Genomic DNA, 23,003 nt, shown 5'->3' with positions numbered 1-23,003 from the left:
CAAACAGCGAACGCAGCCCCATTTGTAAGCGAAGCCATGCCTCCGGCATCTGACGTCAGACGCAGGGGGCATGGTGGGGGGAGCCACCATGGCAGGAGATACATGGGGTGCCGTCTGGCTTCCTCCACCACTGCTTACCACATTTAATGGTGTTATTCCTAAGTAAGGACCGTAGGTGTAGTGTGGAAAGTCATTACTTTGCATGAAAGAGAGAGCAGTAAACAATAGTCACTTAGTGTGATTAAGGAGAACAGGGGCACCTACTGTTTCCGATGGTCTGGTTACTCCTGTGGGATAAAGTGAGGGAAGAAAGCTGTAGAAGTAAAAAACAGATAGTCTGATAATGGGCCGATGACGGTAGAAGTTCCAACACCTCACAGTTTCAAATCTGAGAGCAGCACTGCTGCCAAAAAAGAGCACAAAAAAGAGAGCACAAATTGCAAGAATGGTGCATGTTCTGTAGCAATGATGGGGGAATCTTGCAGAAGGAAAATAGCTAAGTTAAAAAGCATTTCACCCTGAATTTGTATAAAAGCAGATTTGGAACCATAGCAAAGCAGTACAAAATGTAGACGCACAAGCCATTTCTACAAGAGGATGTAGAAATTTGGACAGGTGTGGAGCCATTTCTACATCAATTTTTTGGATGTAGAGCAGGACTGCACAACTCAGACGCCCTAGTGGGCTGGAACCATTCACAACTTGGCATGCAGGGGCCGACGTCAATGTTTAGCACATTATTACATCCAAAGTAAAAATACTATTAGTTACTTGTGGATCTATTCCCCCTGGCAACGGACCCATAGTTTTAACCAAGTATAGTGGTCAGAAAATGGGTCCTGTCCCTGCTCAATCAGTGGGGCCTCTGGAGTGCATGCCAGTCCCAAACAAATGTCAAGTCCTCTCCTCTCCCTAACAGTCTTTGCTTTCAGGCTGCAATCCTAAGTATGCTTACATGGGCGTAAGCCTCACTGGGTACACCATGAAACATGTTTCTGAGAAAACATGCATAGACTGGTGTTATAAGGCAGTTTCCAGCTCCTGTGTTGCTGTGGGATACCTGGGGGCCAGTAAAACAGTCCTTGCGGGCTGAATCCGGCCCCTGGGCCTTATATTGTGCAGGCCTGATGTAGAGCCATTTCTACATCCATAGGAGGGCTCATGAATGTCACCCAAAGTGAAATTATTGAGCCCCAAATTAATTCTCGTGTTCTCAAGTGTCACTAAGCGAGATACACAAATTCCGCATTGACCGTTCAAACAAAAAACAAAGAAAGAAGGAGCAGAAGTCATTTGTGTATCTTCATAACACTTAGAGCCTTTTCTCATGGTTGTGTGAGAGGGCTTCAGGGCAGGTGGCAGCGAAGGTAGCAGCATCTTGACCTCTACGCAGATGATCGAGCACCAGATCCCATGCACCCAGATGCTCTGTTGCTTCCCCTGGCAGTGTGGCGGTTGGGACATGTCATCCCAGTGGCTGGAACTCCCACAATGCACCACACAAGTGCGTGGTGCATTGTGAGGATACCCTCAGCGACGGACAGGTGCCAGTCAGTGTTGCAACATCAGCTAAAAACAGGGGCTCATTTAGGAGGTAGGCTCCATCAGCCGGTTTGCCGCCAAAGCACCGCTGGGATCGGGCAGGATCCCAGCAGTTATCACGTGCAGCCAAGACTAGGCTTGGCTTTCTTAGCCCAGTCTTGGCTGCATGTGAGAAAGCCTCACAGTTTCAATTGTTGGTAGGCTCTTGCCTTGTAAGGTTCATGAGTACAAGTCTAACTACCTGTAGGAATAGATCCATGACGAGAAAACGCCACTACTCTAGCAGAAGCATTAACATTGCGATATAACAAAGTTTACAGTTTTATAGGACTTCTGCCACAGGACATTTGGGGTGCCTCTGGTCATCAACACACAGTTTGATTATACAGACTCATATTGAGATGATGGGGTATGGGGAGATCCTGCTTCAATTCAGTACTGGACTAGTTGCCTTAAATTCAAGTTACATTTCAAGGAAGGGCAGATGAACCATTTTGATTACAATTTTCAGATTGCCAACAACTTTTGCATTTATGTAACAATAAGTACAGTGCAATAAGAAAATAGATACAACTTAAGTAAGGGTTTCACTTAGCTTTGAATTATGATTTGCTCCAAGTAAAAGGAAGAATTATTTGAAAGGCCGAGTCAAACAAACATGACCTGTCACTTAACCCCAAGGTCCATGTTTAATTTGTATGAGCATTTATTGCTTACAGCAAAAGGACACCACAACTATGCTAACCCAAGATGAATGTTCATATTGGCCATGTATGGCTTTCTGCATAAGTGTCTACAACCTAGAATCAGACCAGCTGTGGACATTGCAATAGGAAGCTTGAATGACCTGCCCTTCTTGTTCTTTGCATTTCTTAGTAATATCCAAGTCAGAAGTTACATCTCTCTCCTCGTAGCAAGATATAAAAACAATCTTCACACTGGAAGCACATACATCCTTCTATAGTAAAAGATGTGCAAGCTTCAATCAAGTTGTGCAAGTTTCAATTTCCCCCACCTTCTTGTAATGGCCATTGGAGCCCTAAGCTTGTAAAACTGCCTAATTTCCCCCAAACCAAAAGTTAAAGAAATATCAAAAGCTGAAATAAACATTTTACAAAGCACAAGACTCCCAATCTGACACACAGTGTTAAGTCCATAAGAAAATATTACGGACTATTATCAGACAGGTAACAAAGCTACTAAACAACCCCTCTGTTCAATCAATAGCAGATATTGCTATTTGACAGTTTCAAAATCATTCATTGCATTAATATACAAAGAGCTTTTCTTGCCAAGAGTAAATTCGTTAACATGGAGAAAGCAAACCAAAATAGTAGTAGTAGTAGTAGTAGTAGTAGTAGTAGTAATGATTATTACTATTATTATTATTTGCTAATGATGTTTTTGTTTTTAGCTCTCTGTAGATCACACAGATGAAACAGGATATACAACAACATATACAGCAAACGTCACATTTTTGCAGGTCATCATCGTAAATACAGGTGAGGAAACTGGGCTTTGGGATGAAACAAAAGCAGTTGGAAACGAAGCTGACATGATGGTCAAGTGACAGAATACCTTTGAGCAGAATTTTGTAAAATATTCCTTAAACCCCAAAGTGTTTGTAGCGTTATTTCATTTAGATTACCCAAATACTAGGCCAAGGACTAGAAATGTTACTGAAGTTTTAAGTCAAATCATAAGACTAAAGATTAAATTGAGATATGCTGACAAGCATTTCACAAGCACTGAGGACAGCCTTTACAAGATCTGTTTGCCACTGTAAGATAAGTCGCCATAGGTTTATGGTATTTTTAAATCTAGCTATAAATATATAGTTTGAGACATAGGCTCACTTCACACACACACATCTGATGATGATGATGATGATGATGATGATGATTTATTCAATTTCTATACCGTCCTTCCAAAAATGGCTCAGGGCGGTTTACACAGAGAAATAAATAAATAAATAAGACGGATCCCTTATCTGTCCAAAATTGTGAACACTGAGGCCTCTTTCAGAGTAAGCAGCATTTCATTGATATTGGGTAATGGATGACAATCCACTACCATGTTGGAGTTCACATCTCTTAAATCTACACACATTCAAAGTGTAGTATTTGATTTTTGTACAAGAACATTGGGAGAGACCCATTCTGATGAATCAACAGGTTCTGTTGTGAACCAAGCTGGATTTGTATACTAGATATGCTCCACTAGCATATGAAATTAGGCTGGCTTCACCAATGTCACAAAGTGATCTGGGGTCAGGGTGTCCCCAACAGTTCTATGATGTCAGCATGCTGTAGTCTTGAAAGCTCTTCTTTAAGTGGTTGGTGCAACGCTATCCCTGCTAACTGAGCAAAAAGACACTTTTTAAAGTGGTATCTTATATTTAGCAGGGGAAGAGGAACCGACCCTATCCACCCCCAGCACAGAATCCCTCCAGTGGCTGTTGATAGTATCTGCCTTATGTTTCTTTTCAGATAGTAGGGGACAGGGGACCATCTTATTTATGTATTATTTATTTTTCTATGTAAACAGCTTTGAGAACTTTGGTTGAAGAGCGGTATATAAATATCTGTAGTAGTTTTAGAATATGGGTACATTCCTCACTTTGTGTTGTACAGGTATTGAATTTGCCTTCATCTGAATTTTAGGTTTGAAATGTATGGCTATGCTAAGAGTATCAGCAAAAACATCTGAGAAATCAGCAATTATATCTGATTTGGATATAATTGGATGCATATGGATACTCCATCATCTGTAATACAGGTTCCATGCTATTTGGGTCTAACACTATCTGTTAATCTTTCTGCAGTTTCAAGCCCAATATTAAGACTCTGTTTTGTGACACATACACTTTCCCTTCTGCAGTATGCCCTTTGTATTCCAGGGCAGCAGTGAAATATCTATTTATGGCAATAGGGAAACCTCTGTATCACCATGGGTGGATGTCTGAAGAACGCAGGTACAGATTTGATGTAGTAAGGAGTTTCTTGTAAAGTAGATGGGAAATGATAGTGTACGGAGAACCAGAATCAGCCATCACTCGCACATCATGGCCATTAAGTTTTACTTGACAATGTGGAGAAGAAGGCTCGGATTCAAGTAATTCCACTCTCAAGGAAGTGGTTCATTTGCCACATCCTTATAATAGTGTGAATCAATAATGGAGCAGGCAGCAAACTTGCAAAGCTTAGCAAAGTGTCCTTTTTTCTAGCATCTGCTGCAAGTGACCTTCTGTGCAGGACAGTGAGCAAAATTGGCTTCGTGGACAGCAGAGTCCACACATCAGTAGCTCGTCCTTTGTTGTGCTGCCATTTTCTTAGGCAGTGCCATATGAAAAACTTGGGATTGGAAGGGTTTAGACTGAACAGCTTGGATCCAGGAAGCTGGTTTTGGGGATCAAAGAGTGATTTGTAGGGATGTGTCCAAACTGTGGTTTGAAGCACGATTTGAGCACTTTTAGAAAAATTTGAAAGGGAACATTAAGAAAAAGGAAAATCAGATCCTTACCTGCTTTCCACCACCCCATTCAGCTTCCTGCAGGGAATCCAAATAACTCCCATGCTGGGAATCCCATGAGGCATCAGCATGCACATGGCATCCGGGCATGTGCAGTCACCATTTGTTTGGTCAGCATGGTGTTGCTGACCACACAAATGGTAGTCCGGGCACATCCCTAGTGATCTGGCACTGTGAAGAGCATTTTCCATCCTCCTAGCCATCTCTATAACCTTATTCCAGGTACGTTTCTGCTCCAATAGCAGTTTGGAGCAGTTTGTTTTCATAACAATAAGATGGCAAAACTCACAATTTACACTTAAGGCATGCAATGCTGTGACATACTGATTGACAGATTTACCAGGCAGTTGGGATCTAGAATAGGACTTGTAACATTCAACAATCACATTCAAAGTAGGATTGAAATGATCGTCTAAAGCTTGAAGAGCAGCTTTGTAAAGGTTGGCATTCCCTTTCAATTTGGTAGGAAATGGGAAATTATATATTATTTGGCTTTCAGGGCCAAGGCAGTGAAGCAATATAGCCTTCTGCTTTGCAGGAGTAAATTCAGAGTCTATATAGTGAGGAGGTAATTGCAGAAATAGAACCTCCATTGTTTCCAGGGAAGAGCAGGTTCTCCTGGGGTGGATAAGAAAAGAGGTGGTGGTGGGAGCTGAGCCATGTTGCAATGAGCATCCAGTGAGCAACAGGGTCCAGGACTGAGAACAAGAAAGGAAAATGCAGAAACTCTCACAAGCTTTGAAGGCTCACATGCATAGCTGGTTCAAAATCTCATCGACAAATGTTTTATAACTGCTTCCCTCATAAATAAATATAAAGCAATCTTATGTTTGTTTAAGACTTTATTCCAGAAACAACTCAATTTTCTCCTTCCCCACTTTTTTCTTTCTGAACACTCTCTACAGGATCCCCACTGGCACAACCTTCTAATCAACAAAACATAGAGGACTACCTTAAGTGGCGCAGCGGGGAAATGCTTGACTAATAAGCAGAAGGCTGCCGGTTTGAATCCCCGCTGGTACTATATCGGGCAGCAGCAATATAGGAAGACGGTGAAAGGCATCATCTCATACTGCATGGGAGGAGGCAATGGTATACCCCTCCAGTATACTACCAAATAAAGCCACAGGGCTCTGTGGGCGCCAGGAGTCGAAATCAACTTGACGGCACACTTTACCTTGGATAGAATACAACAGGGAACAATATTCTCTGTCTAACACATCATCCCTCCAGTGGCTGTTGCTGGTGTCTAGCTTGCATTTCTCTTTAGATGATGAGCAATTTGGGGACAGGAAACCATTGTATTTCTTCTATGTAAACTACTTGAGAACGTTTTTTGTTAGAAAGCAATATATAAATATTTATAATAATGGTGTTCAAGTTCTTGCCAGTAGTCTTTGTCTGTGTCTGACAGCTGCTAGAGATTATTGTGGTGACCATCAAACCCACAATGGAAACTCTCTGCTCAGCTGCTTTTCCAGCTCGGAACCACTATCATTTCACAGCATAGACCAATAGGGATGGCTTTTTTAATACTGGGTGGATTTTCTTAAGATTTTTTTTAAATATTCTGTTGCGATCTGAGCTTGTTAAATATTTGATGTTTGGCAATATTTGACCAATTAGTTCACTTTTATTTACTAAGATCCAATACCAAATGCTACACATACACAGACAAAAAATATTATATATATATATATATAAAATTATTTTTTAAGAGATATGAGTTCTCTCGGGCAAAGTTCCACTTGCAGAATGTAAAATAAGACTTGAGTCTTTTCCTTTAGGCATACTTAAAATCAAACTGTAGGGTTTTTTATTTAAAAGCAATCATGATTTCCAAAGTCAGACCCCAGTTCATTACACTGCTTTTCCAAATGTAAGTAGCAACCATGTATAATCTAATGAACAGCATATACTTATGTTATGACAGAGCCATTACTTATGTCGATAAACTGTATACTTCCCACTGCTGTATTAAGGGACAGGAAAATACTCCAATTAAAGGACACTGAAGACTTTAAAATAAAAAAAGAGGGGGAAAGCAATCTGCTGCTCACATAAGGGCATTTAATAGAGCCATTAAAAGGTTGACTTCCAAAGCCAAGATTGCACGATCCATCTCTTTTTCAAGGTTTCCAATCCAATCTATCTGGGGACTACCATTAATCCCTCTTCATAACTTCTCACAACCTAGCAGACGCTGACTATGGTGCAGTACTAAGTTTGTGAAACAGCAAGAAAGAAAATAAAGAGCTTGTTTTTATTTACATAGACAACTCTACACTCTCTCACTCTCTCTCTTTCTCTGGTGTAGATTTTAAACTTTTCATTGAATAAGAAGTAAAGGTAAAGTGTGCCATCCTGTCACTGTCGACTCCTGGCTACCACAGAGCCCTGTGGTTGTCTTTGGTAGAATACAGGAAGGGTTTACCATTGCAATCTCCTGTACAGTATGAGTTGATGCCTTTCAGCATCTTCCTATATCACTGCGGCCCGACATAGGTGTTTTCTCATAGTCTGGGAAACATACCAGTGGGGATTCGAACCGGCAACCTTCCCAGCTGCACCACTGAATACCAATGTTTTATATACAAGACTGACATTGTTCTTTTGTTGTGAGTTACTTTAAGTAAAGAACAAGTTACCTGGTAGCACATAAAGGTTTGCTTGTGTGTGTGCGTGCGCGTGTTGTTAAGACTACAATTGTAAATCTGGGATTGAAGCAGAGGTGTGGGTAGCACTTGGCAAGTTCGTCTTAGACTCCAGCCCATCTTGGGTTGATTACTATGCTGTGTTGCTTGGTACCCTCCACTAGAAATGCCCAGAACACTGTGAGGTTGTTCACACAACCAGGCGGGTGGGGCAAAGGCAGATTGAACTCACCTTCCCCTCCCCCCAGACAAGCATTTCACTGTTGCTGGGAGTGTGGACTGCACTCCCAGATGATCCGTGCTGTGTGGCGCAGCTCTGGAGACCAGGACTCATTTATCCCACAATGCACCACGCGACATGAGCGATGCATTGGAGGATTCTCCCAGGGATCCCCCAATGGCAGCCATCTCTGTGTCCGCAGGGCCTGAACGTAGGCAGGCACTGTGTCTGCTGGCGCTGAACATAGCCCCAGAGAACACACGAACCAGGAACTGGGTTTAAACTGGGTTTAAAAGCTTGGCTAGGCAGCGCTGCCCTGCTGAGATTGGGCCCAATCACGGTGGCTGTCACGGGCAGCCTAACCCAAGCTGGGCTTCCTAGGGTGCACATAAGTATAAAAATATATATAAAAGGTAGGAAATTTTTAATAACAAATAAAATAAATAATAAATAAGAACAGACAGCCTCTTCAGTGAGAGGGACTCTGAATCTGCCACACCTCTGGGGCAAACTGGAGGTAACAATAGTTTTTAAGAGTTTCAATTAGTTTAAGAAAGGCTCTCTTTTTGTCACGTCACCTCTTATCAAACACGTTTTGAAGGGTTTTGATGCACTACAGATACCTGCAAACCCAAAGCAGTAACTCCTCTTTCAAACTGCCTTTGATTATCTGGAAACAGACCTCTATTACCTTTTTCTGTCCCAAGAATTCTAACATTACATGAGTAGATGGCATAGGATCAGATCAGCCACAAATTAATTGCATGAAGTCAGATGCAAATGGAGAGGAAGCCTGAATTAAACTCTGAAAGGACGATCTCCCAGATATGACTGTTTAAAAATAAACTTTCATTTGTGCAGTAGAAATAATCTACTGCACAAATAGATGTCCAAATAATTAGATTTGGGCTCTTAAGACCTTGCTCAGACACAGTATGCACCACAATAAGGAGATGTTTATCAGCTCATAAGTTTATACCAGCTAAAGTAAAACTCAAGTGCTGGAACAGAGGGATGTTTACAGGTTACCCGGAAAGCATGATAGCTGCACACATGCCTGCATTTGCACGTATAAAGTGTACCGGTAAATGGAAAATTTGTGTCAGCAGACACTGGCCTTGCATTAAGGAACTCCAACTGCTTGTGGCTCCCTGACGCATCAGCATATATAAACAAGTGTCTCCCCATCACACTTTAAAGTGTTTACCACCAATACCAGCATATAGACACATTTCCTATTAGAGGACCACTCCAATGACAACTCGCATGACAAGATGTGTGTGTATTCACATGCACATCACTTGACTGTTTCATTCTCTCTTTACAGTTGTTTAAGAATCCCATCGTGAAGGGGGGCTGGGGAGAAGTGTTCCATGAATTGGCTCTTTGAAATTATATAATCACATATGCATTTGTTTAGAGTAATCCCAAGAAACTATTTCCTGGGACAGGTTCCACAAGTTTCTAGTGCTTTGTTTTCAGATAAGAATGCCCAATTCCTTTGGTAGGAAGCTTTTTTAAAAAAAGAAGTATAAGCACTTGAAAAAGGAAAAAATGTAATTTACGTGTTGAATCAAAGCTTTAGTATACCTCAGTCTGGTGAGTGGAAGATTAGCAGCCTTTTTAATACAAACTAAAACTTAAACTGTAATAAGATAGGGAAGAGACTAGAAATAAATGTTTGACGGGTGAGGAAAACTCAGCAATGATATCCACCAGTGTTCCCTTTAACAGGGATTCCAAGATGTTGCTGACTACAACTCCCAGAATCCCCTGCTGCAGTGGCTTTTGCTTGGGGATTCTGGGAGTTGTAGTCAACAACATCTGGGAATCCCTGTTAGAAGGAACACTGATATCCACTACTTTGACTAAAGAAGAGTCCGGCACATTAAGAAAAGACAGAGCAATTAATTTCATTTATGCACATCCTAAATGCCAAGAACAGCCAAAGCCCATGCGCCCATACCTGTCATGTTCCCTGAAGTGGTAAGAGGGCAATTTCAGCAAGTATCGAATGTTGACCTCATACGAGCAAGGTCATCATTTTTAAAATAAACTTTCCAAAAGGATTAGACATCAATACTGTCTATCTATGTTGGCAGCGACCAGCCATTTGTTTTATAGTAGTATTGTGCCAGTTGAGTATCAGATCAATACTGAGGCTAAATATATCAAGGTCTTTGTACCCTTCAGAGTTAAGCGTTACATTTTTTAAAAAATCCTCCACAGTGTGCAGAACAATAAGAACTACTTATTAAAACCAAAATAAAGCTTTCAAGTTGTTACTACAACCACAGATTTAGGAATTATTGACTAACAGGAGCCTAGTGGCAAGACCTCTCTCTTGCTATATTTGTGAGAAACAAGCTTCATCAAGTTTAAGTAGGTCCAAAAAAAATTCTCGGGGGGGAGAGACTATTCCTACTAAATATAAAATTATTTCTTGGGGCTGACCACAAAAAGAAACCATAGAAGTCACTACACAATAAAACAGTCAGTTATATTATTAAAGTTGTTTTGCTGACTCAAAATAAGAGGTGGAGTTAACTAGGGCTTGTCCATGGTTTTCAAAGTGGCCCTCAAGCTCAATTATGGTAAATTTATGTCACATCAGTAAAAGCTCTATCAGGAGAAATGTTGCAGAGTTGGACCCACAGAGTACAAGATGCACAGAGCCAGTAACATGATATTTTGTCTGGCTTGCACTCAGCTTTCAATGTAAGAGTTGCAGAACAAGGTAATTTGCCACATGCTATTAAAGGATTTTAGAATATCCTTTTCTGTCCAACACTTGGTAGTTGGTTAAGTAGCTTGCCCAAGGTTATACAAAATCAGAATGAAATGAAACAAAGTACTCTAGTATACGTTCCATTCCAGATCCTGCTTCAACATATCAGGAAACGAAAGAGGCTGCTACAGAGCTTATATTTCCGAACAAAACAGAATGGTACACAGGAAACCCATGGCAAAACCGCTCTGGTCCCCTGCAAATAGCAGATAGCAGCAATGAGAATACAGCAGTACAACTACAGTCATTCATGGATGTTACCAGAAACTCGCAAGCATGGTTCCACCCAGAGCCACAACCTACTAGATATCCCAATATAGTTGTGGAGCCAATGAGCAAAAGTCCCATGAGAATGTGCCCTTAAAAACATTTTACAGTTAGGACGGCTTCTCGTTACTTCAGACATAGGGTGCCTGCTAAGAGTTACTTGTTTTCTTTGTAGACAAATGAAAAAAATAGTATCCCATGAACAGAAAAGTTACATGCGACTGACTATCCCACAAGATATGGAAGCTGCCAACTGGCAACTAGCTTCCAAAAGTTGCAGATCATAGGTCTGCTAGGATGCCTGGTTTAGATGCAGGCTTTCATGTTATTTTAGTGTATATACAAAGAGAAGTGCCTTGTGTGCTTAATAATACAAGCCACAGAGCTGCTGGCAGACCAGTGAACTGCAAGATTTTGGAGTCTGCCAGGCAGTTCATGCTCCAAAAGTAAGCCAGGCATAGAACTAGAGTTTTTCTAACTTCAATTCCCTTCTCCCAAATTAGCTAGAGAGCTAGCATGCATATACTAGGGACATTTACTATATCTAGCTTTTCATTCCCAAACAAAATGGCTTACACTGATAGTAAAAATACACCAATTAGGAAAAAATTAAAAGCAAAAGAAAACAGAATAAAAGATTTTAAACAAAATTCAGACACATAAAATCAAAACACAGCAGTATTTAAAAGAACTCTAAAGATGGAGATCCGAACCATCGGTCTAAAAACGGTAAGTGAGGGAATCAGCCCAATACCCCTGGGAAGGCTACGTCAAAAACAGATGTTCTGTTGACAGTGAACCAGAGAACAGGGCCTCCAAGGCTGATCCAAAGGTCTGGGCAGGTTCATATTGGAGCAAGAAGTCTGTAGGTAACCTGGTCCCAGATTGTTTAGGGAAGGGGTGGGGAACCTTGGCCCTCCAGCTGTTGTTGAACTACAACTCCCATCATCCCCAGCCACAATTATTGTGGCTGAGGAAGGTAGGAGCTGTAGTTCAAAAACAGCTGGAGGGCCAAGGTTCCCCACCCCTGGTTTAGGGCTTTAAATAGCTGCTAGCATATCTGTCCAATGAGGAGCATTTCGCCTGCTTTATTCCTATCAATTGCCTCACACACACACACACCCTGTGCAACTAACAGGGTTGGTTTTTGTTTTGTTTTTTAAAGTAGAAAGTGAACCAGATTAACTCCTGTCCAAATAAAGGGTCAAACTGACCTGGAGAAGTGCGGTGCAGGGGCGGGGGTGGTGGTGTTAATAAATCTTTTATTTTAATCTTCTACAACTCCCTTCTCAAGCTATTCTTCAACCCTAGGAAAATTGGCCTATGGTACTTCTTGTTGCAACTCTTGCAATTTTTTTTTAAACGGCAGTGTAAACTGCTACTGGGTTGCAGTCATTTTTGCCCCAATTGCATGAAATTACTTATTTGGGCCAAAACTAAACCTCAACCCTGGAACAGTAAGTTACATATTTTGCTCAGATGAGGATTTTAAAATAATAATAATAATAATACCAACAGGTACTATTGTCATATTTATCGTCATTCTTCCACTTCTCACACCACCAGTGCTGTCTTCTCTAAGACACGTTACACAAAAAAGGCAAAAGCCTACCATTTTTGAAGAGACATTTCCTTCAAGCCCAAATTAGTAGAACGTCTTTATATTTGTTTTTAAAGGCTTTTTTGAAGGACCATTTGCAAAAGAATATACCCTTAGTTCTTCTACCACATCCATTGTTTTGTTTTAAGAACCTTTACTCTTTCAGGGAACTACCTCAAGCATGACCTAACTTGGGCAAGTTCAAACATATATCATTCAGCCACCACATCCTTACTAACAAATGTGTGTGTAAGGAGGGACTGTGGAGACACACCAGGAGCTCTTGCACAACTCTCAGTTCCCCTGCATGTGCACGGTTGTGCAAGCGCCACCAGAGCTTAGAATGCCACCCCCACCCCATGCTCTGGGAGTATTCTGTAAGATCAGGAACATGTCATTGAGGGCCAGAGATTGTTTCCAGAGCACAGGGAGCACTTCAGCTCCAACAGTCCTTGCGTAACAGCACACACTCAGGAGGACTGGGGATGTTGCATGAGGACTCTGGCATTTCCCCACAGTCCCTCCTTATGTACACGCTTTGTTCGTCAGGCTATCAGCCACTCAACCATCAAGTAGGGCTTACATGTATAAAATGGCCATTTCAGACCAAATACCACAGAGAGTTTTTCTGCTACCCCTTTCTTCAAGACACATACATTTTTACAATGGAGGCAGTTCAGATATTCAGCACTGAGTGGACACATTTGCATAGACTACTTGCATAAATGGAGCAGCCCTCAAAACCATAATGGACAAAATTCTGTCTCCCACATAAAGTCTGAAAACTCAGGAACCAACAGAGTCACTTGCCCAGTGATTTAAAGAGACATAAAAGTGTTTCCAGAACCTTAAATACATATTTGCAGCTGTTTCAGAGTACATGCCAACTATCCTGATTTTCCTCCCAAGGACAGTTTATAAAATTACTGCACTGTCCTGCATAGACACACATCCTTCCCCACCATTCTGCCAACATATTGTGTTAAGGGGCATAAATAAAAAGCACACTGGTAGTTTGCTCTCTGAGTACCCACACAAGACTGGGCACTCTCTACTTGGGATTTGCAAGAGTCTCTGCCTTCTTATACTAGAGTAAGTACTGGTTATTACCTATAAATCCCTAAACGGCTTGGGTCCAGGGTATTTAAGAGAGCGCCTTCTTCATGAACCTTGCCACCTATTAATATTATCATGGGAGATCTGGTAGCAGTTGCCACTAGCTCGCTTGGTGGCAACCCAAAACTAGGTTTTCTCTAGGTTTGCCCCAGGGCTCTAGAACACGCTCCCAAATGAAATCAGAATCTCCCCATCTCTAGCTGTTTTTAAACAACTTTTGAAAACACACCTGTTTTATCAGGCTTTTAGTTTATGATATTTTAAAGTTTTAATGTTTGTTTTATCGTAATTTTAATCTGTTTCATAGGATTTTTAGATTTGAGTTACTGTTTGTTTAAATTGTAAACCACCCTGAGATTCTATATAGGGCAGTATATAAATACAGCAAATAAAATAAAAAATAAAAAAGATCTGTAGCCAGTTCAAATCAGCTACTGGCAACGATTTTATTTTTTCTCTCCCACTCATGTCAGTTTTAAAATTTGTTATGAAAAGAAAACAGAATCTGTTTTGTAGACTATTAATAGAAGATTCTGAAACTCATGACATCACCCCATTCCTTCAAGCCTCCTCTACCACACACAGTTCTTCCATTCTTCTTCTAGATTCACCTGCCATAAAATATGGCAGCCTACATCTCTCCCACAGACTGATACCGGTTGACTGTAAACAGCAACAACAAAAAAGCACTATGTCTGTATTGTGTGTGTGTGTGTGTGTGAGAACACACAAACATGTACGTACACTCTCACACACAGTACATACTGTAAATTAATAATAATAATAATAATAATAATAATAATTCGATTTCTATACCGCCCTTCCAAAAATGGCTCAGGGCGGTTTACACAGAGAAATAACAAACAAATAAGATGGAACCCTGTCCCCAAAGGGCTCATATTCTAAAAAGAAACATAAGATAGACCCCAGCTACAGTCACTGGAAGTACCGTGCTGGGTGTGGATAGGGCCAGTTACTCTCCCCCTGCTAAATAACGAGAATCACCACGGTAAAAGGTGCCTCTTTGCCCAGTTAGCAGGGGTATAAACCTATTAAATATACGGACAGGTTATGCTGGGATTGCCACCTGAAATTACCCAACAACTTTGCTTACACAGATATCTTTCCAAAGCTTATGCATGTAGTGTACATAGATAAATCTGTGATGGGAACTCCATAGCCTTTGCCAGATTAACTCCCCAGGAAGTTTTCCTGACCTTTACCTTAAAAAGGAAAAGCAAGAAAAACAAACAAATAAGTGCTGTTTTGATAGAATTGTGTAAATTGTGGCTAAAGAGGTTTGAATTACAGCAGTAATAAAACATCTATGCCTCAGTCCAAGGGAATATGTGGGGAGTAGCCAGGGCTGCTGATGTGGAGTTCTTTCAGAAAAGATCAAATCCTGCCACACAGCTGTTTAGCAGGGGGAGGGAGGGACACTGGGATGACTGAATCCAGCTCTCCACTTTCCCGCCCAAACAGTGAGACAGTGCCCTTTTTGAGACAGTTCTGCAGCCCCAACAGAGACAGATATGAGATGAAACAGGTGAGATCCAACCATCATGGACTCTGGAACTGTTTGCACATGCAGTTCTCCATTCAGCTGGTGAAAAAAAAACTTGATTCTTTCTCCAATTCTTCATCCTGCTTCCATACTCAAAGTGCTTCTAGCTGGATCGGCACTTTGATGTACAGAGCAAGCATTTACTCAAGAATCTCTGACAATCTTTGACAGGATTTGTTTCATTCACAGTCAGTTCTCCAAAAATCATTGACTTGTTTTGTAACAACAGTTGGCAAAACAAAGCATTGGCAGTACTTTGCACTCCTAGACAAGTTACTTGGGCATACCCAAAATTACATTTACACTTCAGCCCTCCTGAAGATGTTGGACTACAACTCCCATAACCCCTGGCTAGTGGCCACTGTGGCTGGGGATTATGGGAGTTGTAGTCCAAAAACAGCTGGTGGGGGCCTACGTTGAACAGGCCTGCTCTACATGCATGCTGCTGTGCAAGTGAATGAAATGCACCCACGCTGCCTGCTCTTCAGAAGCAAGGACTGGGGGGGAGGGGGCGTGTTGCACATGGGGCCCTGTTACATCCTTGTAGTTTCTTTTTATGCGTATACTTCATTAGTCAGAACGGCAGCCATTGGATTTCGACGGTGACTCCAATGTTCCCAAATCTCAAAACACTATTGGTACATTTGCACAGCAGTCACACAGCTGACTATAAGGTGAGTTTTTCCACCATCATTTAGTATTCACACACACAATGTGAACAAGGTTTTTTGATTTTGATTTTATTTTTTAAAGAGAGATCTTGCATAACAATAAGTGAAGTAACTATTTTTTAAAAAGCTTTGGAAACTTAGTTTAAAAATATGTTCTTGTCCGAATTCCATTTCAAGCTAACAAATCAAGTTTCAGTTCATGCATAAAAAGTGGCACAGTTTTACAAGGGGCTCGGAGGCTATTATTTAACCATACTGCTCAATATGGTACAACATGTTTCTGTCGCTTCTATCTGTTTAATATTATTTTACACACTATTAAATGTTAACGTTAACAGGCACTTGATTTCAAAAGGTTACAAATATTCAATCAACAGCTTATTTAAGCAAGTGAAAATTCAGTTGCATAGTCTGTTGAAATAAGGGAACATTTCTGAGAAAGTTAATTTTGAGAATGAAGACCACTGACTGACTGGAATTGCCTTGTCTACTGTGTGAGGAATGGAGAATGCCAACAGCCTTAGTTGGGTCATGGAATCTGTTTCAATATGCAACCAGTGAAGGGTATTAACAGAAAGCACCTGACAGAGACCATGTGTGCAGCAGAATTATGGCCCACTCTCTATTAGAGTTTAACTTTTTTTTTAGCGTCTTCTAAAGAAAATGTAGGCCATCTTAAAAAGAATTATCCTAGTTTTTGAGGTAGAAGACTAATTTTTCACATGATAAACTAGTCTTGTGAAGCACACACTTTCCTTAGTAAAATATCACATTACCATATCCTGAAAGGAACATTTGTAGTTATTTTCAGTATGCGGTAATTCGTGTTTTTAATGAGGGAAAGTACTTTTACAAGCCTTCTTTATCACATGAAAAGTGAGAGAAAGTCACCAGTGGGGACTTTTCTACCAAAAGAGAAAAGAAAAATCTGTCATGATCTTATTCTTAAAATATGGGTGGTGACAGAACCAGTCAGGGATCCTATGTCAGACACTAAAAAACCAGACACAGACACACTAAGAATAGTTCTCAAGAACTTCAAGGCAAGCCCAAGCCATTACATTATTCCTTTTAAGATGTGCATGCACAACCATAGGTCTCTTTTTCAACTGTACTACTCAGGTGGCCCTAAACTATGCACCCAAATGCTTACGTAAACAGATGGCGGTCACATTAGCCTTACCATTATATTTTCCCATTCCATCTTTTGTTTTTATGGAACAATGCAGACCTGCTATTTTATTTCCTGTTGATCCACTTGCCTCAGTCATCTATGCTTTGCATCATGCTGCAGCATTTGCATCACTATAAACAGTTAGCAATCAACCAGGATAAGGTCATAAATGAGGAGATGATCAAATGAATGGTATGTTGTCCAGCTGTGTGAACCAGCCTTTCAGTGAACAGCCCACAGAAATTTCATTCCACACTACCAAATCAGTGCCAACATTAGGCATCTGTGACTCTTATAAAACTGCCATGGGGACTGTGGGCTGTCCAACTTCTAACCATTCCCCTTTGCCCTCAGCACCACTTCTGCATTTGACAAAGGGGGGTGGGTGGGAGTGGTGTTGGTTTTGTTTTTTTGCCAACAAAGCAGCAAATCACTCCTAGCCAGATGCAGGAGGCAAAGCTGACTAACTGCTGGACAAGAAATAGAGGTCATTCACACCATCAAAAATGTGTCCTACCCAGTTTGGGACCTGTCCATGCTTCCAATTTTCAGTTGTGTGGAAGCAAGTTAAGAGGAAAAGCTGGGTAGGAGTGATTTTTATGGAAGCAAGGTAGGAGGAAAAGCTACCTAGCGTTTCCTCCTACCTTGCTTCCACACAACCAAGAACTGGGAGCACACACAGGTCCCAAACCCAAGTAGAACATTGTTTTTGATTGTCTGAATGACCTCTACACCGCCGAGAGATGTACACATCAGGCGGTATAAAAATATGCCAAATAAATAAATAAATAAATAAATAAAATCTAGTATTCCTTTCTTCCAAAGCTGACAGAAGACAGTGAAAAGTAGGACTAGGCTGTCAAATTATGTCATTCGTTTTGTAAGAAGAATTCACTATTTCCATGCTCCCTTATGTAACCCTCACTCCTGGACCTTTCCCAGAAAACGATAAGCGAGATTCTCTGCGTCAGTCACTCTACTTGTCCAAGCATCCGCAATTAAAGAAAGTAAGTGTGTTCATGGTGATGTCAGACTACCAGACACAACCGTCATATGACTGCGGGCTGCACACAAGAGCAGACATTTGAAAACATTTATTGTTTGTTTGTTTTTAAAGTAAAGTGATGAGTCATACTATACTTACAACTCTCAGCCTGGTAGTCTGGCACAAACTGTTCATCATTGTCAGGTACCTGAGCTGAAGATGAGGGGAAACAGAAAGAAAATAATTAACATACACAAGGCAATAAAACATCAAAATGATCCTAGCTCTTAGAATTAGCTGAAGCCTTTTCGAAGAAAACATTTGAATCATACACAAAAGCCTGAAGTGAAAATTTGGCACATGATATACATGGTTAGGAAGTTTTTGGTTTTTAAACCATTGAACATTATCCCATCATGTTGGGCACATATTAGAACATTACTGTGTTTATTTCAGTAAACAAAGTGAAGCAATAGTTGCCATCCATTAAACTAGAAATAAAAAGCAGTTACCCACATTAGACTGTTGCAACATTTAAAGTAGGACTGCATCTACAGCATTATCAAAAAAGAAGGAATCACTTCACACAGAAACAACGTATGGACAAACACGTAGGAGGTTTTCCACCTGTTACTTACGAACAGTTGTAGCATTTTATGGAGAACAGTGAAAGGGAGGCATATATTAATTAAGCAAGGTGGTGAAAACTGAGAAAGATGTATTTCATGTCCAATTGTGTGAAATTCTAGGACCCATCTAAACCAATTTTAATTGTATCAAGCGATCCAGACTGCTATTCAAAAGTAGTTCCAATTATTTTTTATTTTAGCACAGATGGGAACTTGGCTACATGCCTCTAAAATTGGAAGGTCTTTTAAACATTCGCAATTTAGATTAGAGATTAAGGTGGCTTCTCCAAAGAAACCTAAGCAGTGCTAGGATTAACAAGGATTCACTCTACATCCACAGTGTGGTTAAAAGTCATCGAAATGAAGTATGTTGCTAAATAAGTGTACCTTATACAGCAAAATCTCACTTCTCCCAATTCTAGATGCCCTGCATGTAATTAAAGGCTTTTCTTTATACGTGTTTACTTGGCAGTAGGTCCCATTGAGTTTTATTTATTTATTTATTTATTTATTTATTTTACATTTTTATATCCCACTCTTCCTCTAAGGCGCCCAGAGCGGTGTACTATATACTTGGGTTTCTCCTCACAACAACCCTGTGAAGTAGCTTAGGCTGAGAGAGGACTGGCCCAGAGTCACCCAGCTAGTCTCATGGCTGAATGGGGATTTGACTCGGGTCTCCCCGGTCCTAGTCCAGCACTCTAACCACTTCACCACGCTGGCTCTCTTTATTTAGGGTGTTTTTACCCTACCTTTTGAGTTTAAAAGCCCTCCAGGCAGAATATAAAATAAAAAAAAACTTGGATCTCAGCTTCTTTCTTCAAACTATCAACATCTGTGGGCAAAGTCTAATATCTGGGCTAAGGACATCTGGCAAATCTGTTCTCAGCTGATGAGTACTACCCAATGCTTGACAGACAATAAGGTCATATATAAAGCTTGCTGATGATCAAGCAATTCCAACATTTTAACAGGTTTACTGTTTGAGTTTATGTGACCTGTGTCTGCTTAGTATTGCTGAACATCTATATCAGTGCAAGAGGCCATTCTGAGAGGAGTGAAACCAAATTAAATTTGACCCAGTCAAGCCAATGGAAAGCCCTCACTGATTAGTCTCTGCCCTGAAACAGCCAGGTGGAACAACTATGCAGTTATACTCACAACTATGCAGTCCAGTTCGATAGATAGGATAGATTCTTGCAACTAAATCCCAGTGACTGACATCCTGACTAACAAAGTGTGCATGCTCTGAAGGACTGCAGGAGCCCTCATGAAACTCCCCAGTCCTCTAGCATGCATGCTGTTGCACCACAGCCCAAATACTTACAGACACTGGTAATGCTCTGGAAGTATGCTGCATAATCAGAAATGCCTCACTGACTGTCAGCAACAGGGCTGTGCACAAACCAATTCCGGCAATTTGGTTCGAGTTCGAGCTGAACTTGAACTGGACCACCGGACCACAAGCCAGTTTCAGTTGAAGCAGCCCCCAGTTCAGCCCAAGTATTGAACCCACCGAACTAATTTAGAAGCAGTTCAGTGGTTCGAGGGGGCATGCTTGTAAAGGGGAATCTAGTGAGAATTCCCCATTAAAAGCAAGCAGGGAACCCTGCCTACCTATGAAAAAATCCTAAAAGGGGCGAGTGAGAAGGCACCTGTAATCGGAGCATGCGGTGGCAGCATAGCTCCCCCTCTGCAGACCAGGCCTGGGGCTCCAGCACCACCACTGCCGCACCGCTGCACCCTCAGACTACAGGTGCCTTTTCACCCACCCTTATTAGGAATTTTTCTTAGGTAGGCAGGGTTCCCTGCTTGCTTGTAATGGGGAATCCTCACCAGATGCCCCAGAACTCTCGAGTCGGTTCCAAACTCGTTAACTACAACCGGGCCCGGTTCGGCTTGAACTTGGACCGGCACCCCTTTTGGGGGGTCCAGTTCAGTTAATGTCCAAACCGTTCGAACTGGGCCAGGTCCATTTGAACCAGGTTCGAATAGAACCGGTTCTGCACACTCCTAGTCAGTAACATGTTTCCGAAGTGCAAGCAGTGCTCGGAAGTCTGTGGCACAACAGCATCCGTACTAGAGGACTGGAAGAGTAGCACAAGGGTTCCTTCTACATGTTTGCAGGCCCTTGAAGAACAAGTCTTTAGTAGTAAGGATGTCAACCACTAGGTTTAATGGAACTTGCCCCCAATAACATGTGCATCAATTGCATCCCTAATATCCTCCATTAGAAGAGGTGACCCAGAGGGAAAGCCCTTCTTTCCTAAGAGTTTATTGGTCAACCAAATGCATGTTGTGGTAGGAGTTTGCTTCATAATCAAACTAAGCTTTTGCTGGGCTCTCAACAAAAATGTGTGTTAGTTTTAAAATGAGTCTTGACTTGAGACATATATCTAAACATTTACTAAGAAAAGGTTATGTCTCAATTAGTGTGTTAATGTTAATTTTACCAAGGAAGATACAGTCATAGCCTATCATTTTTCTTCAAGCAATAAAAGCTGACTGTTTTTTTCACTCCATCCCGCACATAGAGCTAGCCAGAACAAATTCACACTACCAAACTGTCACAGCTAACAAACACAGAGGTATTTTAACAGGTCTTCCATCACACATTATCATTAATATGAAAAATTATTCAGGGTCCCCTTAGTGTTCCCTCTAAGGCATGTGCACGCGCTCACATGTTTTTTGATGTCCACTCAGTTAATTTTAGATCCCGCTCAGGTTAAATCTAGAAGGCCCCATTCTGAATGCATGTACGCTCACACTGCCTTGATACTGCCGCCCAGAACAAAACTCATTCCACACACAGATGGGAAAAAAAATTAGAGATGACACTGGTCCCCCTGCCTCTCACAAACACACCCCATATACACACCCCTATTAAGGTTAATGCAAACTATGTACAAGTCAAGTGGAAGAACAGAGTACTAAGAAATGTATCTGTATGGGCCGGGTGGGGGAGGTCGCCTGTTGGAAGTTTTCTGAGACTAGGATTCAAATAAAAGGACCATTAAGATTAAACCAAGGGGCTTGTGCTACCCCAATTTTCTTTGAACAGTTGTTTTCTTTGAGCAGCTGGCCCACAAACAATTTAACAAGCTGCTTTTGGAAATCCCTTCTGTTTCAAGAAAATGTTGCATGCAGCACAAGGAGCTGCTGTTTGAGCATAAGCCATGGCTAAAGACCCCTTGACTCATGGAATTTGTTTCCTAGTTGTTTGGATCTTGGCCCCGATTTCTGGATCATAACCATACTACCACCATTTGCTTCTGTTTTATTCACTGTGCATAACTAGTCCGAATTAAACTCTGGATATATTTGAGATGAAAGCAACATCTGTGTAGTAAATATGAACATATCAAAAGGATAGTCATATAAACCTCAAACCTGAACATGTTACAGAGAAAAGATATCACAGCAACCACTACCCTTTAGTGTGCAAACAGTTTATGGAGTTTGAACAAGCACCACACACTGTGCACATGGTTTCGAAGCGGAAATCAGGGAATGTGATAATATTAATATATTTGCGCAACGCAGGAAAACATTTGGTCTGCCATCCAACAGCTAGAGAGAGTATATTTAACACTGCAGAATCTTTTTCATCAAGTTGTCATTGCTCTTTGTTATCCCCATCCATGGCTAAGATTCTATAAACTTTTCAAAACCAGTTCAATTACAGTAGTACATGTGACTGCTTAACCTTTTTCCCCATCAAAAGGAGACACAATCGGTGTTCCCTCTTAGACATGCACACACTCACAAGTTTTCTGATGTCCACTCGATGCTCAGTTAATTTTAGATCCCACTCAGGTTAAATCAGGAAGGCACAACTCTGAATGCATGTGCATGAACACTTCCTTGATACTGCCGCCCAGAAAAAAATTCATTCCGCACAAAAATGAATTGTTATTTTTTTAGAGAGAACACTGAACACAATGTCCTAACTGTTGGAATTTGTATTCTATTTTTCCTTCAAGGACTTCAGAGGAGCATTATAGCCTTATATCAACCATATGAAGTAGGTTTAGGTTGAGAGGTAGTGACTGGATTACACAAGGGCGAATCTAAACCTGGGTTTTCCCATTCTAGCAACTATACCATTCTGGTTCACCAATCCAAGAGACAAAGAGAACATCAGGATTCAATAAGTTGTTTCCTTCAGATAAGACGAGACAACAATCTGACCACTATTCTGTACAATATGTTTGTTTGGGGGGGGTTGTTTGTTTTGGTGGCGGGAGAATCGATGCATC

The 23,003-nt window shown here is 41.1% G+C and overlaps 1 protein-coding gene across 4 annotated transcripts in view; it reads right to left on the bottom strand.

The window, feature by feature from the left end:
* Positions 1 to 23,003, bottom strand: part of ETV1 (ETS variant transcription factor 1) — a 110,319-nt gene that overhangs the window by 76,623 nt on the left and 10,693 nt on the right. For 2 of the 4 annotated variants that reach the window (XM_053264746.1, XM_053264748.1), the window contains one exon: positions 18,272 to 18,325. The exons of the other annotated variants lie outside the window; for them this stretch is intronic. In XM_053264746.1, coding sequence (XP_053120721.1) covers positions 18,272 to 18,325 — 54 coding nt within the window. The remainder of the gene's footprint in view (positions 1 to 18,271; positions 18,326 to 23,003) is intronic. 4 annotated transcript variants of the gene reach the window in all.

Source organism: Hemicordylus capensis, chromosome 6, assembly GCF_027244095.1.
Source record: "Hemicordylus capensis ecotype Gifberg chromosome 6, rHemCap1.1.pri, whole genome shotgun sequence".
NCBI lineage: Eukaryota > Metazoa > Chordata > Lepidosauria > Squamata > Cordylidae > Hemicordylus > Hemicordylus capensis.
The sequence above is the reverse complement of the archived record's forward strand: the minus strand, read 5'-3'. Positions and strand labels throughout refer to the sequence as shown.